The 18,230-nt window shown below is 46.3% G+C and overlaps 1 protein-coding gene across 1 annotated transcript in view; it reads left to right on the forward strand.

Moving 5' to 3' along the window:
• Positions 1-18,230, forward strand: part of LOC120061864 (short transient receptor potential channel 3-like) — a 97,898-nt gene that overhangs the window by 25,925 nt on the left and 53,743 nt on the right. The window contains exons 4-5 of the mRNA XM_039011644.1: positions 4,378-4,542; positions 6,471-6,687. Coding sequence (XP_038867572.1) covers positions 4,378-4,542; positions 6,471-6,687 — 382 coding nt within the window. The remainder of the gene's footprint in view (positions 1-4,377; positions 4,543-6,470; positions 6,688-18,230) is intronic.

Consider the following 18,230-nt stretch of genomic DNA (forward strand, 5'->3'; position numbering starts at 1 on the left):
CCCGCTAACTAGCTAGCCATTTCACATCGGTTACACTAGCCTAATCTCGGGAGTTGATAGGCTTGAAGTCATAAACAGCTCAATGCTTGAAACACAGCAAAGAGCTGCTGGCAAATGCACGAAAGTGCTGTTTGAATGAATGCTTACGAGCCTGCTGCTGCCAACAACCGCTCAGTCAGACTGCTCTATCAAATATCAAATCATAGACTTAATTATAGCATAATAACACACAGAAATACAAGCCTTAGGTCATTAATATGGTCGAATCCGGAAACTATCATTTCAAAAACAAAATGTTTATTCTTTCAGTGAAATACGGAACCGTTCCGTTTTTTATCTAATGGGTGGCATCCCTAAGTCTAAATATTGCTGTTACATTGTACAACCTTCAATGTTATGTCATAATTATGTACAATTCTGGCAAATTAATTACGGTCTTTGTTAGGAAGAAATGGTCTTCACACAGTTCGCAACGAGCCCGGCGGCCCAAACTGGTGCATATACCCTGACTCTGCTTGCACGGAATGCAAGAGAAGTAACACAATTTCCCTAGTTAACTTCTCTAGGATAGGGAGCAGCATTTTCACGTTTGGATGAAAAGCATGCCCAGAGTAAACTGCCTCCTACTCAGTCCCAGATACTAGTATATGCATATTATTATTAGTATTGGATAGAAAACACTCTGACGTTTCTAAAACTTTTTGAATCATGTCTCCGACTATAACATAACTTATTTGGCGGGCAAAACCCTGAGGACAAACCATTCAGATTTATTTTTTTTGAGGTCACTCTCTTTTCAATGACTTTTCATTGGGAATCCAGATTTCTAAGGGACCTTCCTGCAGTTCCTATCGCTTCCACTGGATGTCAACAGTCTTTAGAATTTGGTTGAGGTTTTTCCTTTGAGAAATGAAGAAGTAGCCATGTTCAGAATGAGGCTCCAGTTAAGTGTACTGTTTGTCAGAGGCGCGTGACCAGAAAGCATGCTACACATTGTTTTCCTCCGGTATTGAAGACAGATCATCCCGTCTTCAATTTTATCGATTATTTACTTTAAGAAATACCTAAAGTTGTATTACAAAAGTAGTTTGAAATGTTTGGACAAAGCTTACAGGTAACTTTTGAAATATTTTGTAGTCACGTTGTGCAAGTTGGAACCGGTGTTTTTCTGGATCAAACGCGCCAAATAAATAGACATTTTGGATATATATCGACGGAATTAATCGAACAAAAGAACCATTTGTGATGTTTATGGGACATATTGGAGTGCCAAAAGAAGAAGCTCGTCAAAGGTAAGGCATGAATTCTATCTTTATTTCTGCGTTTTGTGTCGCGCCGGGAGGGTTGAAATATGATGGTCTGTGATTGTTAGCTAGGGTGCTATTCTCAGATAATAGCATTGTTTGCTTTCACCGTAAAGCATTTAAAAAATCTGAAACGTTGGCTGGATTCACAACAAGTATAGCTTTAATTTGGTATATTGAATGTGTGATTTCATGAAAGTTACATTTTTATAGTAATGTAACGACCCTGTTTATAAGCGCGGAAATCGACTCTGCCGCTCGAGCATGCTTTTGCGGCACAGTCGATAGCGCGCCGGACCTCGGGCTAGGAGGTCGAGGGTTCGAGACCTGCTCCCTGCCTGTTTCATTACATTGGTGTCAGAAGTGATCGGACCTCGCATCCACGACAGTGCGTGTGCTTGGCCGGTGAGCGCGTTCCTGTAAGACGTAAAGTCGCAAGCTAGCGCGAGGACGCGCTCTTTGAAAGGAGGGAGTAGTGTAACGACCCTGGGTTTATAAGCGCGGAAATCGACTCTGCCGCTCGAGCATGCTTTTGCGGCACAGTCGATAGCGCGCCGGACCTCGGGCTAGGAGGTCGAGGGTTCGAGACCTGCTCCCTGCCTGTTTCATTACAGTAATTTATTTGAATTTGGTGCTCTGCATTTTCACTGGAGGTTGGCCAGTTGGGACGATACCGTCCCTCATATCCCAGAGAGGTTAAAAGAAATTCATGTTAGCAGGAGATATTAACTAAATATGCAGGTTTAAAAATATATACTTGTGTATTGATTTTAAAGAAAGGCATTGATGTTTATGGTTAGGTACACATTGGTGCAACAACAGTGCTTTTTTCGCAAATGTGCTTGTTAAATCATCACCCGTTTGGCGAAGTAGGCACAATCGGTGTCCAAAAATGTCGATTACCAATTGTTATGAAAACTTGAAATCGGCCCTAATTAATCGGCCATTCCGATTAATCGGTTGACCTCTAGTTGAGATTACATTAAAGTACATGGTGCACTTTCTTGATAAAAACGTTAAGAAACCAAAAGAGATAAATTGATTGTAGAAGGAACAAAACTGCACTACCCCCTACAGAGATCAATGGGGAACCAGTTGATAGAGTGACCATCGAAAAGTATTCAGACCCCTTGGTAGACTAGTCAGGATCGAGGCAAAGATGAACGGAGCAAAGTACATAGATCCTTGATGAAAACCTGCTCCAGTGCTCTCAGAACCTCAGACTGGGGTGAAGGGTCACCTTCCAACAGGACAACAACCCTAAGCCCACAGCCTAGACAATGCAGGAGTGGCTTCGGGACACGTCTCTGAATGTACTTGAGTTGCCCAGCCAGAGCCTGGACTTGAACCCGATAGAACATCTCTGGAGAGACCTGAAAATAGCTGTGCAGCGACACTCCCCATCCAACCTGACAGAGCTTGAGAGGATATGCAGAGAAGAATTTGAGAAACTCCCCAAATACAGGTGTGCCAAGTTTGTAGCGTCATACCTAAGAAGACTCGAGGCTGGAATCGCCTCGAGTCGATTGTTAGCAAACATTTCGAAAATCTTGTTTTTGCTTTGTCGTTATGGGGTATTGTGTGTAGATTGATGAAGGGGAAAAAATTATTCAATTTAGAACAAGGCTGTAACCTAACAAAATGTGTAAAAAGTCAAGGGGTCTGAATACTTTCCGAAGACACTGTATATAATTCCACACATTTTTTCAACTGGTACTGGGGGACCTTCAGACGATTCTTGTGAGGCCTGTGGGTGTCCTAGTGCAAAACAACATGTTCATGAGAGTATCATCTTTCCATAGAGGGGTCATAATAGTTTTGTAGGCCAAACCGTTCGGACGCTACGGACAATTTTGTGACATTGTCCTTATCCTGTAACTGCAAAGTTCATTTTCACCTCTCAACTTTTCCCAAGCGTTTAGTACATCCCTCACAGTACACTCATCCCACTTATCCCAAAAATGTATGAATGTCACACATTTCTCCCTTTCCAAAGAATCTTTAATAATAGACTCGCTGCTCCGTATTTATAGCCGTTCTGGCTTCGCCTTGATTCCTCATCCAACTGCATAATTAATCTGCCATATTTTCCAATTCAATCTCTTTGCTAGCCTCCTAGGAAAAAGGGAGAGCCGATGTAGGACAACCATGACATTAAAAACCCAAAGTCACAGAGGTGTGTTATTCATTAACCTTGCACAACTTGAGGATGGAACTTGTTCCTTACTACAGGTGGTAATGCACCTCTCACTGACCCAGAATTCACGAGTCTGTGAAAGAACTTGAACAAGTGATTCTCAAGTCCCTGGGAGCAACAGCTTGGGGGTCATTCCCATTTCGATTCAACAATTAGAATTTGAATCGAAAATGACCACCACTCCCGTCCATTATCTTTTTCTTCAATTGGAATTGCGTGTCTATCTTTTCCCATATTATTATAAACATGTGAACCCAAACTATTTACATCCCCTTCAGACAGGTTGATGTTCTTATCTTGTGGTGTTTGGTCTTTACAGAGCAAATAACCAAATGTGTACTATTATGAAATGGTTATGGATTGACTGGGCTGGCAGACAGTGTCAAGGAAACTCACAGAGATAACTGTCCACTTCGTTAATGGCTCGGTGGGTTTTGATTAAACACTTCTATTACAGGGAACACCACCTCCCTAGTTCTTCCGACACCAGCCGCCACTGGCGAAAGCCTAATGCATTTCTCCCAGATTTGATCAAGCCTGTTAATGTGATCATATGAGAAGCTCTCTCTCTCTCGCACACACTCACACACACACACACACACACAAACACACTTTATAGGCCCACTTAAAATGCAAATGACCAACCGATGACTGGTGCCTCCACTCCAGCAGTCCCTTTTCCTGATTTCCGCCTGGTGCCTACAGGATATATTCGGAACTGGGTCTTCGTCCTCATTTTCCAGACTAAACTGCGTGACAGCCTAGAGGATGAACCAGGCCTGCCACTCAGCCTCTTTTCTTCCCAGACTGCTTGCCCATTGCATTCACTTTTACAGTACATATTTTATTTCTGGTTTTCCCTCTCCTCCCCTACAGTTTGTGGCCCACCCCAACTGCCAGCAGCAGCTGCTGACGATCTGGTATGAGAACCTGTCGGGCCTGAGGGAGCAGACCATCGCTGTGAAGTGCCTGGTGGTGGTGGCGGTGGCTTTTGGTCTGCCCCTACTGGCCATGGGCTACTGGTTCGCTCCCTGCAGTCGGGTAAGAGTACCACGTCCTCTGACAAAACCGCTGAGTGTTGTTTACCAACCTGAAACACTTGGTCAGAATTCAGATGTAGTCTTGGTCAGAGCAATGTTGATGGAGTATGTTGTTCACAAAACTGCACAAACGAACGTGTACGCTCACACAGCACTGTTTAACCACTTTTGATTTGGGTTTAATAAAATATATTGATTCAAAGTGTTAAAGAGTGGCAAAGTGCAGTTTTTTAAAACCGTTTTGCCTCATTATTTGTCAACTCACGCACAATTTCTCTGTCCTTCACATCGGAGTGTTGGTGTAGGCTCTTTGCATGTCTTGACCAATCAGATTCACGGAAATCGCAGGTCGCGCGGGTCGGGCACAGAGCTCAAGGCATGCTCGCCACTTTCCTCCGGTAATTATATAGCAAGCGTGATAACACATCACTCCCAACAGTCACAAGCAAAAACCTATACATCTAAACATTAGCGATCTGACATGTTGTATTGCATGGAAACGAGACCGTTTTTCAGTGTGATCAGCTGTAGGCTACTAACAACACAAGCTGCATAGTGTAGCCTACTATGCACCCTGTCCCTCTGGCCAGGGTAAACAAAGCGGTAACGTTGTGTATTTATAGCCCATTTGTTTGAGAAAATGTGAATGGGATCAAATTAGGTTTATATTCATACTTGGGCTGACTCGGCTACCTAGACTTTTTTCTATCCAAAATTATTAGAACATAGTTATTTACAACTACAAACTTCAAACCAATATGTGTGATTGGCCCTGACCTGCTCTCTCAACCTCTGAATGCTCGGCTATGAAAAGCCACCGACTGACATTTACTCTTGAGATGTTGAACTGTTGCACCCTCTTTAACCAATATGGTTATTATTTGACCCTGCTGGTCATCTATGAACATTTGAACATCTCGAAGAACAATCTGGCCTTAATGGCCATACTCTTCTAATCTCCACCCATCATAGCCAGAAGAGGACTGGACAACCCTCGAAGCGTGGTTTCTCTCTAGGTTTCTTACTAGGTTTCTGGCATTCTAGGGAGTTTTTTTCTAGCCACAGTGCTTCTGCACTGCTTGCTCTTTGGGGTTTTAGGCTGGGTATCTGTATAGCACTTTGTGACAACTGCTGATGTAAACGGGCTTTATAAAATCAATTAGATTGATTGAATTTGATTGCTAATTGTTTTGCAATGTGAAAAGTAATATCTGCCAAACGAGTCTAGATAGAATTATGGCATGCAAGGCCACCCACCTCCACCATTCCTGCCACTCAGAACCTCACAACTGGAGTATGTCCAGGCTGTAGATTTACATTTGAAATACAGAGACTGTGTTGGGACAGAATTCACCAATTGTGTTCCCTTCAATTATCTAAACTCAAACCAGAGCACATGAAGAGTATCGTGTCTAGTCCATAGAATGACATATAGAATAGTAATGTATAGGGCCTCTTGTGTCCATTACCATAACTCTTCCTCTTAAAAGTAGAACAAAGACATTTACAGCCACCATCGATTTAAGTAAGTAAGTCTAGGAGTGTGAGTGCATAGTGGGTTTATTTGTTTATATTAACTTACCCTGCTTTACGGGTACGTGCCAGTAGTATAGCAAGGGTATCTTGCAACGCTCCAATGAATGTTAGTGTTACATTTTACATCTTAAGTGATGTTGTTTGCAACGTTCCAGATTTCACTATAAACTCATTTCCATAAGGTTAAGTGGTTGTAGCATAGTTACTCTGTAGACTTCTTATCGACTTAATTCTCGCTTTGCATCCCACTGACCCCACTGAAGGTATTACTTGCTATGTGGTTGTTTTACCTACTACTGTATGTAAGTTGAATGCACTGATTGGAAGTCACTCTGAATTAAAGCATCTGCTAAATGACTGAAGTGTAAATGTGATCTTTTTTATTTTATGTAGCTGGGAAATGTCCTGCGCAGCCCCTTCATGAAGTTTGTGGCCCATGCCGCCTCCTTCATCATCTTCCTGTGCCTGCTGTTGTTCAACGCATCGGACCGCTTCGAGGGCATCAGCACCATGCCAAACGTGACCGTCACTGACCATCCCATGCAGATCTACCGGGTCAAGACCACCGAATTCAGCTGGACCGAGATACTCATCATGGTCTGGGTCACAGGTGAGACAGGATTTATTTGTTTAACATTTTGTGGTACTGTGCAGGGTTGACTGCACCAGAGGGGCTTGGAAACGTGTGGTCAGAGGCAAGGGGATATATCAGAGCCATGTTTCAGGGTGCATAAAGATTCCATAAAGTTTCAAAGGAGAAAAACCTCAGTGATTAAACAATAAAGTTCAACGATGGCTAAAGGTCTAAGCCTCTGGGGGGGGGGGGCTTTATTGCTATAGGCCATAGAAATGCATTGAATAACACATTCATAAATGGAAAAATAGATGTCTGTCCTATATTTAGGATGTATAAGAAAGCTCAGGAAATATATATGTATTTTTACGATTTCCATACTTCCATACTTCATTCATTTTTTTAACCAGTACCGAGTTACCCTGTGACACTTGTGACACTTGTGGGGGTGGTAGAGCAAAACGGAGAACACCACTGTGTTCGTGAGTGTCTTAGTAGTTTGTGGCCCAACAGCCATTTTCGTGATCGGAACAATTTTTGGGATGTCTCCTTGTCTGTCAAACAGCGCTGTAGCTCTGTCACCTTCCACCACAGATGCAGCAGCCACTTCAATCGACTCTGATTTTTAAAAAAAACTGAAAGTAGCTTTTCTCCAAAAGCAGTACTCAAATCGCCTTGGTGGTGCCCTGCTCATTGTGTCAGTTAATTAGTTACCCAACTTAGGCCAGACAAAATTGATTCACTGTTTAACGGATTTTCCCCCCAGAAAAGTGAGACGAGCAGAAAAAAAACAAATAATAATTCATTCGGTGGATAAGGAATAACAGTACTTTATCACATTGTCCTATGAACGATAGGCAAAATATTCCATTTCAAACTGATTTTATGATTATTATTAATACACAGATTAACATCAATGAACATTATTCACATAGAATATTGCATTATATTATACATCCTATCATATTCAAACAATTTTGAAAAAAAAGTTATGTATGAATGTATTATCAGTTAATTAATCTACTTCATTGTATTGCCTGTCACGATCGTCAAAGGGTGTGAAAAGAATCAGACGCAGAGAGATAGCCGCTTGGAAAAAACTATTCCTTTTACTGCTTAACAAAATATGAAGCCCGAACATACAGGGCGCAGAAAAACACTTGCAACAACCCAACATACAACGCACGTAACAAAAAACAATCCCGCACAAAACAAGGGCGGGTCAAACTCCTAAATATAGGGAAGCTCATTACGTAACAAAAAAACCACAGGTGCAAATAATCAGAAAACACAAACAGACAAACGAAAAAGGGATCGGTGGCGGCTAGTAGGACGGTGACGACGACCGCCGAGCACCGCCCGAACAGGCAGGGGAGCCAACTTCGGCGGAAGTCGTGACATTACCCCCCTCCTGACGCGCGGCTCCCGCAGCGCGCCGCCACCGTCCTCGAGGACGACCCGGAGGGCGAGGTGCCGGGCGATCCGGGTGGAGGAAATCTCTCAGAAGAGAAGGATCTAAAATGTCCCCCACCGGAACCCAGCATCTCTCCTCCGGACCGTACCCCTCCCAGTCCACGAGGTACTGTAGGCCCCTCACCCGGCGTCTCGAGTCCAGAATGGCACGTACTGTGTACGCCGGGGACCCCTCGATCTCCAGAGGGGGTGGAGGGACCTCAGGCACCTCACTTTCTTGCAGGGGACCAGCCACCACCGGCCTGAGGAGAGACACATGAAACGAGGGGTTAATACGGTAATACCTAGGAAGTTGTAACCTATAACACACCTCGTTTATTCTCCTCAGGACTTTAAACGGCCCCACACACTGCGGCCCCAGCTTCCGACAGGGCAGGCGGAGAGGCAGGTTTCGGGTCGAGAGCCAGACCCTGTCCCCCGGTGTGAACACGGGGGCCTCACTGCGGTGCTGGTCAGCGCTCCTCTTCTGCCGTTGTCCTGCTAACCTTAGCGATTCCTGGACGGCTTTCCAGGTGTCCTTGGAGCGCTGTACCCATTCCTCTACCACAGGAGCCTCGGTCTGACTCTGATGCCATGGGGCCAGGACCGGCTGGTAACCTAACACACACTCAAACGGGGACATGTTCGTTGAGGAGTGGCGGAGGGAGTTCTGAGCGAGCTCAGCCCAAGGAACATACCTCGCCCACTCACCAGGCCGGTCCCGGCAATATGACCGCAGAAACCTGCCCACATCCTGGTTTACGCGCTCCACCTGCCCATTACTCTCGGGGTGAAAACCCGAGGTCAAGCTGACCGAGACCCCCAGTCTTTCCATAAACGCCCTCCAAACTCTGGACGTGAATTGGGGGCCCCGATCAGAAACGATGTCCTCAGGCACCCCATAGTGCCGGAAGACATGGGTAAACAAGGCTTCCGCAGTCTGCGGGGCCGTAGGGAGACCGGGCAACGGGATGAGACGGCAGGACTTAGAGAACCGATCCACAACGACCAAAATCGTAGTACTTCCCTGGGACGGGGGAAGATCGGTAAGAAAGTCCACCGATAAGTGTGTCCACGGCCGTTGTGGAACGGGGAGGGGCTGTAACTTCCCTCTAGGCAAGTGCCGAGGAGCCTTGCTCTGAGCGCACACCGAGCAGGAGGAGACATAAAATCTCACGTCCTTAGCCAACGTGGGCCACCAGTATCTTCCTCTAAGACTCCGCACTGTCCTCTCGATGCCAGGATGACCCGAGGAGGGGAGAGTATGAGCCCAACGGATTAGCTTATCCCGGACCCCCCTCGGCACGTACTGAACCCCCGCTGGACAATTTGGGGGGGTCTGCTCTAAACGTGAGGCTCTCTCTATCTCCGCGTCCACCTCCCATACCACCGGTGCCACGAGACATGAAGGTGGAATGATGAGAGTTGGCTCAACGGACCGCTCCTCGGTATCATAGAGACGGGACAGTGCGTCAGCTTTGGTGTTTTGGGAGCCTGGTCGGTACGAGATGGTGAACTGAAACCGAGTGAAAAACATGGCCCATCTAGCCTGACGCGGATTTAGTCTCCTCGCTTCCCGGATGTACTCGAGATTACGATGGTCAGTCCAGATGAGAAAAGGGTGTTTCGCCCCCTCAAGCCAATGTCTCCACACCTTCAGAGCTTTGACTATAGCTAACAACTCCCGGTCCCCCACGTCATAGTTTCGCTCCGCCGTACCGAGCTTCCTCGAAAAGAAAGCACAAGGGCGGAGCTTGGGTGGTATGCCCGAGCGCTGGGACAGCACGGCCCCGACCCCCGCCTCGGACGCGTCCACCTCCACTATGAACGCTAAAGAGGGGTCCGGATGCGCCAATACGGGCGCATTGGTGAACAGCTCCTTCAGACGACTGAAAGCTCTGTCCGCCTCTGCTGACCAACGCAAGCGCACCGGTCCTCCCCTCAGCAGTGAGGTAATGGGAGCAGCCACCTGACCAAAACCCCGGATAAACTTCCGGTAGTAATTGGCAAACCCTAAAAACCGCTGCACCTCTTTCACCGTGGTCGGAGTCGGCCAATTACGCACGGCTGTAACGCGGTCATCCTCCATCACCACCCCGTAGGTGGAAATACGATAACCCAGGAAGGAAACGGCCTGTTTGAAGAACTCACATTTCTCCGCCTTGCAATACAGGTCATGCTCCAGCAGTCGCCCAAGTACCTTACGCACCAGAGACACATGCGCCGCGCGTGTGGCAGAGTAGATCAAGATGTCATCAATGTACACTACCACTCCCTGCCCGAGCAGGTCTCGGAGAATCTCATCTACGAAGGATTGAAAGACAGCTGGAGCATTTTTCAACCCATATGGCATGACGCGGTACTCATAATGACCAGATGTAGTACTAAATGCGGTTTTCCACTCATCTCCTCCCCGGATATGCACCAGATTATACGCACTCCTCAGGTCCAATTTTGTGAAGAAGCGTGCCCCGTGAAATGATTCCACCGCTGTAGCGATGAGAGGTAGTGGGTAACTAAACCCCACTGTGATGGAATTTAGACCTCGATAATCAATGCACGGGCGTAAACCGCCATCCTTCTTCTTCACAAAAAAGAAACTCGAGGAGACAGGTGATGCGGAGGGCCGAATGTATCCCTGTCCCAGTGATTCAGTAACATATGTTTCCATAGCCGCTGTCTCCGCCTGAGATAAAGGATACACGTGACTCCTAGGAAGTGCAGCGTTCTCCAGGAGGTTTATCGCGCAGTCCCCTCCACGATGGGGTGGTAATTGGGTCGCCTTCTTTTTACTGAAGGCGATAGCCAAATCGGCATATTCAGAGGGAATGCGCACGGTGGAAACCTGGTCTGGACTCTCCACCGTAGTCGCACCGACGGCAACTCCTATACACCTGCCTGAACACTCCTCGGACCACCCCTTAAGAGCCCCCTGTTGCCAGGAAATCACCGGGTTGTGCTGGGCTAACCAGGGAATTCCCAACACCACTGGAAACGCAGGTGAGTCGATAAGGAACAGACTAATCTGCTCCTTATGACTACCCTGCGTTACCATGTCCAGTGGTACCGTGGCCTCCCTAACCATCCCTGACCCTAATGGTCGGCTATCTAAGGAGTGCACGGGAAAGGTAGGTCTAACAACACAAGAGGAATCCCTAGTCTTAATGCGAGCCCCCGATCTATAAAATTCCCAGCTGCGCCTGAATCGACTAGCGCCTTATGCTGTAGAGAGGGAAAAAACCCGGGGAAAGAGGTTAACACATACATATGACTGACAGGAAGCTCTGGGTAAGTCTGGTGCTGACTCACCTGGGGTGATCGAGTAGTGTTCCGCCTGCCCTCCCGACTCCCAGAAGAGTTCCTCCAGCACCGGTCGGCCGTGTGCCCTCGTCGACCACAACTGGTGCAGGAGAAACCTCCTCCTCCGGCCCCCCTGGATGCTGCCCCCCCTAACTCCATAGGGATAGGAGCAGGAGGGCTAGGGGATGGAAACGACAGGACCTGTTCCGAACGTCCGCGGGCAGCCAGCAGGTTGTCGAGACGGATGGCCATGTCAATGAGTTCATCCAGCGTGAGTGTGGTGTCCCGACACGCTAGCTCCCTGCGGACGTCCTCCCTAAGGCTACATCGGAAATGGTCTATTAAGGCCCTGTCGTTCCACCCTGCTCCTGCGGCCAAGGTCCTGAACTCCAGGGCGAAGTCCTGTACGCTCCTCGTCTCCTGACGCAGGTGGAACAGCCGTTCACCCGCCGCACGACCCTCTGGTGGGTGGTCAAAAACAGCTCGGAATCGGCGGGTGAACTCAGGGTAATGATCCCTCGCCGAGTCTGGACCATTCCACACTGCGTTGGCCCACTCGAGAGCTCGTCCAGTCAAACAGGAGACGAGGGCGCTCACGCTCTCCTCTCCGGAGGGAGTAGGACGAACGGTCGCCAGGTAAAGCTCCAGCTGGAGAAGGAAACCCTGACACCCGGCCGCCGTTCCATCATACTCCCGTGGAAGCGCCAGCCGAAGAGCCCCGGAGCCGGATGTGGTAACAGGAACAGGAGGTGTTGGAGGAGGGGGTGCTGGAGATGAGGTAGGAAGGCCACTCCTCTCCCATCGATCCATCCTCTCCATCATTTGGTCCATCGCTGACCCAATTCTGTGGAGAACACTGGTGTGATGGAGGACTCGTTCCTCCATTGATGGGAGAGGAGACGCGGCTGCTCCTGCTGATTCCATATGTTTCGGTGCGGGATTCTGTCACGATCGTCAAAGGGTGTGAAAAGAATCAGACGCAGAGAGATAGCCGCTTGGAAAAAACTATTCCTTTTACTGCTTAACAAAATATGAAGCCCGAACATACAGGGCGCAGAAAAACACTTGCAACAACCCAACATACAACGCACGTAACAAAAAACAATCCCGCACAAAACAAGGGCGGGTCAAACTCCTAAATATAGGGAAGCTCATTACGTAACAAAAAAATCACAGGTGCAAATAATCAGAAAACACAAACAGACAAACGAAAAAGGGATCGGTGGCGGCTAGTAGGACGGTGACGACGACCGCCGAGCACCGCCCGAACAGGCAGGGGAGCCAACTTCGGCGGAAGTCGTGACATTGCCTAACAAATTAAAGAATGATTGAAAATAAATAATTGTAATCAAATTAAAATGTTGAGCCATAACAATGAGTTCATTACCTGAACGCATCTCTATAGCCTTGGCGTTAACAAAATATTCATACAAATATGATTAGGCCTCTCATAGACTAGGCCTTTTAGAAAGAGGTTCAATCAAGTTAGATCTGCCAAATGAATATAGCATTGGAAAAAAAGACATAAATCCAGCCTTAGAGTATAACATTTCATCATCATCCAAAAGAAAAATGTCATTTATAACATGCACAATTAGAAGCATCAATCTATATAGAGCAAGCGTGACTAAATTCGAGCCCGGTAACTTTGTTCACCGCATCCTCCTTCGATTGTCTCGTCTGGCTGCCACGAAAAGCCCCCACCTGCTGATCTGCACGAAGTGTGCGCGTGCCACTGGCGATGTACTTCACTCGACATGCTAGCTGTTCTCGGCGGTGCATCATCACTTCAAACGCATTCCGTCGGGCTGTTATCGGTTGGCCTACTACTACTGGTAGTACCGGTAATATGTAAGTTATGAATCGCAAATCACCATACAGCTGACACTCTTCGATTTCATCAATCATTTTGACTTCAATTTGGTTGTCCAAAATACTATCAGCTTGCACTGCGTCTTTGCTAATGAATGCCTTGATCTCTGGCCAGTCAATTGGTTAAATTACATTGTTATTTCGTCTATTAATCGCTTCTACTAGATCTGAAAATGATGCAATAACCATTCATTTAACCGACTGTTTGTTTATAATGAGGGACGTCCTACATTTAACCTGGACACATAAATAGTAGGAATTTGCACTGGCTTCAGCCATGACGGCATGAGAGAGAAATGAAACATCTGCACGTCGCCTGCAGGTGCGAGCGTGTGTTTCACTGTCCAATCCGAGGCTCGAACATGATCTGAGCGAGTGATCTGAGGCTGTTTGGTCTCTTGGGCATCAAATTGGGAAAGCCTCAAGGGAGAGCGGACATGGCATTATAAACAAAGAGCCGCATATATTGGCCCAAAAATAATGCATCTGATTTTTACTTTTTTTGGGGGGGGGGGGTGGAGAAAAGTGAGGCGGGGGGCATTCCTTAAACAGTAATTCAACTTTGTCCGGCTTAATACAGTAAAAGTTATGGTATCAATATTATTGTAAGGATGAGGGGACCCTCAATGGTATATAGAGAAAGTCAGGATGTCATGTGAAACCATGTGTTCTGATATACTACTCGTACAGTAGTATTTGGGTTTCGAAAAGACACTCAAAATATCAACATTCATATACAAATTCCTTAGAATCCCTATATTTACATATATTTACCGTAGACCATATTAAACAGATATATGAAACAAACAATGCAAGATGGCGCGGACAGACATGGCAGCTCTGCTTTTAGCTCCTAAGCAACTTTGCAGTATTTTGTTTTTTTGTGTGCTATTTCTTACACTATTAGCCCAGAACGTTTTTTGATGTTATTACATACAGCTGTAAATAACTTTTGGATATCAGAGCGGTGGTAACTCACCAGCACTACGACCAGGAATATGACTTTCCCCAATTGGATCCTTTGTTCACACCCCCCAGGGCAATTGAACTTATCCCAGAGGCTGCTCCAAGACGCCACCGCCGACTTCTAGTCCAACTCAGGAGGCAGGCACACCATCTACCGCTTCTGAGTATTATACTCTCTAGTGTTCAGTCTCTGGACAATAAAGTAGACAAGCTCAGGGTGAGGATCTCCTTCCAGAGAGACATCAGGGACTGTAACATACTCTGTTTCACAGAATCATGGCTCTCTCCGGATATACTGTCCCTGTCCATGTAGCCAGCTGGGTTCTCAGGACATCGCACAGACAGGAATGAACATCTCTCCGGGAAGAAGACAGTCTTTTGGTTCACCTGACCTAGAAGACCTCACAATCAAATGCTGACCGTATCATCTCCCAAGAGAATTCTCCTCAATCATCGCCACGGCCGTTTATATCCCACCTCAAGCCGAAACCTTGACGGCCCTCAAGGAACTACACCTGACTTTATGCAAACTGGAAACCACATATCCCGAGGATGCATTTATTGTAGCTGGGGATTTTAACAAAGCAAATTTGCGGAAAATGCTACTCCATCCCCTGTGGCTGACGTGAGTAAGACATTTAAGCGAGTTATCCCTCGCAAGGCTGCCGGCCCAGACGGCATCCGTAGCCGCATCCTCAGAGCTGGCTGGAGTGGAGTGTTTACGGACATATTCGGTCTCGCCCTATCCCAGTCTGCTGTCCCCACTTGCTTCAAGATGTCCACCATTGTTGCTGTACCCAAGAAAGCTAAGGTAACTGAACTAAATGACTATCACCCCGTAGCACTCTGTCGACATGTGCTTTGAGTGGCTAGTTAAGGATCATATCATCTCTACCTTACCTGACACCCTAGACCCACTTCAATTTTCTTACCGCCCCAATAGATCCACGGACGATGCAATTGCCATTGCACTGCATACTGCCCTATCCCACCTGGACAGGAGGAATACCTATGTAAGAATGCTGTTCATTGACTAGAGCACAGCCTTCAACACCATAGTACCCTCCAAGCTCATCCTCAAGCTTGGGGCCCTGGGTCTGAACCCCGCCCTGTGCTACTGGGTTCTGGACTTCCTGACGGGCTGCCTCCAGGTGGTGAAGGTAGGAAACAACACCTCCACTTCACTGATCCTCAACACAGGGGCCCCACAAGGGTGCGTTCTCAGCCCCCTCCTGTACTCCCTGTTCACCCATGACTGTGTGGCCACACATGCCTCCAACTCAATCATCAAGTTTGCAGACGACACAACCATAGTAGGCTGATTACCAACAATGACAAGACAGCCTACATGGAGGAGGTGAGGGACCTGGCGAAGTGGTGCCTGGAAAATTACCTCTCCCTGAACGTCAACAAAATGAAGAAGCTGATTGTGGACTTCAGGAAAAAGCAGAGGGAGCACGCCCCTATCCACATCAATGCAACCGCAGTGGAGAAGGTGGAAAGCTTCAAGTAACTTAGCGTACACATCACTGATGATCTGAAATGGTCCACCCACACAGACAGTGTGGTGAAGAAGGCGCAACAGCACCTCTTCAACCCCAGGAGGCTGAAGAAATTTGGCTTGGCCCCTAAGACCCTCACAAACTGATGGACAATTGAGAGCATCCTGTTGGCTTGTATGCAGCCCACGACGCGGTTAGTCATTGTGGCTGGGACCGCGGATTGTCCCGGGTTTGTGGTTGTCTAGATTCCTGCTGTTTGTTGTTTTCAATTTCCCCCGTGACCTGCCCTGTCTTGAACTGCGAGGAGTAACAGCCTAACATACGTTGCTAGCTACCATGACAAAGACCAAAGCCGGCGGGAGTACCGTTGAGGACAGTGCCAGTGGTGACTCTCTATCACACGTGAAAGATCTTTTAAACGAACAAAAATATACCTATAAGTAGTTGTTACAACAACAAGAAAATAGTTTCAAGTGTTTTGTCCAAATACTTGTGGATTCTACTAATAAAAGAATGGATGACCTGACCAGAGGTCCAGGACCTGAAGAACAGTTTGCAGTTCTCCCAGGGTCAGCTCGATGAGTTGAAACAAGATGACAGCAATCTGTAAGTCATTGAGAGAGGACATCAGTTCTGTCTGTGAATCCATGATAACAATGACAGATAAATCAGACTATCTCGAGGGACAATCAAGGCAAAACAACATGGTTGTGGAAGGAATTGCAGAATCTCCACATGAGACCTGGATGGAGTCTGAGGACAAAGTGAGTGATCTTTAAGAAATTGAAGATGGACTACAGGAAGTTTGAGGTGGAGCGCGCCCACAGGACTGGAAAACCCACCACTGGCCCAGGTGACAGGCCCAGGCAGATAGTGGTCAAGTTCCTGAGGTTCAAGGACAAGGTAGCTGTTCTGGAAAGAGCCAAGAACTTGAGAGGAATGTATATCTTCCTCAACGAGGACTATCCTGAAGCTGTGCTCCAGAAGAGGAAATAACTGATCTCAGCATGAAAGCTGCCAGAGCGCGTGGGGACATTGCATACATCCGCTACGACAGGCTCATTGTCCACCCTCCCTACCAGAAGCCTGGAAGGGATGAGAGAGCCAATCCTATGGGTTCATAGCCTCAACCCCGCAGCACACACACACCAATTGATTAATGGACTGCTGAATGTATATATTTTTTTCAGTATTATGTCTATCTGTGATAAGCTACCCAGGAAAGTGATGAAAATAGCCCATACTAATATATGTAGCCTTAGAAATAAGGCTAACATCAGATAACATAACATCAGATAACTTGCTAACATCAGATAACTTGCTAACATCAGATAACATTCATATATTAGCCTTTTCTGAGACTCACTTAGATAATTAATTTGATGATACATAAGTAGCAATACAAGGATATATCATTTATAGAAGAGACAGAAATGCTTATGGGGAGGAGTTGCTGTATATATTCAGAACCATATCCCTGTAATGCTTAGAGAAGATTTTATGTTAAGTGTTATTGAAGTGTTTTTGGTTGCAGGTTCACTTGGCACATCTAAATCCTTTTCTTTTGGGGTGTTGCTATAGGCCACCAAGTGCTAACAGTCAGTATCTAAATAATATGTGTGAAATGCTTGTAATGTGATGTAAACAGAGAGGTCTACTTTCTTGGGGACCTGAATATTGACTGGTTTTCATCAAACTGTCCGCTCAAGAGGAAGCTTCTTACCGTAACCAGTGCCTGTAATCTGGTTCAGGTTATTAATCAACCTACCAGGGTGTTTACAAACACTACAGGAACAAGATCATCCATGTGTAGCGATCACATTTTCACTAATGCTGGAGAACTTTGTTCTTAAGCTACTGTATATCCGTACCCGTTGGATGCAGTGATCACAATATAGTGGCTACATCAAGGAAAGCCAAAGTTCCAACAGCCTGGCCTAAAATAGTGTATAAGAGATCATACAAAAGATTTAGCTGTGACTCTTATGTGGATGATGTTAAAAAATATTTGTTGGTCTGATGTGATTAATGAGGAGCATCCAGATGCTGCACTTGATGAATTTATGAAATTGCTTCTTCCAATTATTGATAAACATGCACCTGTTAAGAAACTAACTGTTAGAACTGTTAAGGCTCCATGGATTGATGAGGAATTGAAAAAGTGTATGGTTGAAAGAGATGGGGCAAAAGGAGTGGCTAATAAGTCTGGCTGTACATCTGACTGGCTTACTTACTGCAAATTGAGAAATTATGTGACTAAACTCAACAAAAAGAAGAAGAAACGTTATTATGAAATGACTTAAATGTAAATGTAATGAAGCCAAGATCAATGGTATAAAGAGTAATGGAAAAAAACTTTGGAGTACAAATTCAACTCCATCTGTCATCAAATCAGATGGCTTATTCATCACAACACCATTTGATGTTGGCAATTATTTTAATGATTATTTAATTGGCAAAGTGGGCAAACTTAGGCAGGAAATGCCC

Source organism: Salvelinus namaycush, chromosome 17 (assembly GCF_016432855.1).
Source record: "Salvelinus namaycush isolate Seneca chromosome 17, SaNama_1.0, whole genome shotgun sequence".
NCBI classification, from domain to species: domain Eukaryota; kingdom Metazoa; phylum Chordata; class Actinopteri; order Salmoniformes; family Salmonidae; genus Salvelinus; species Salvelinus namaycush.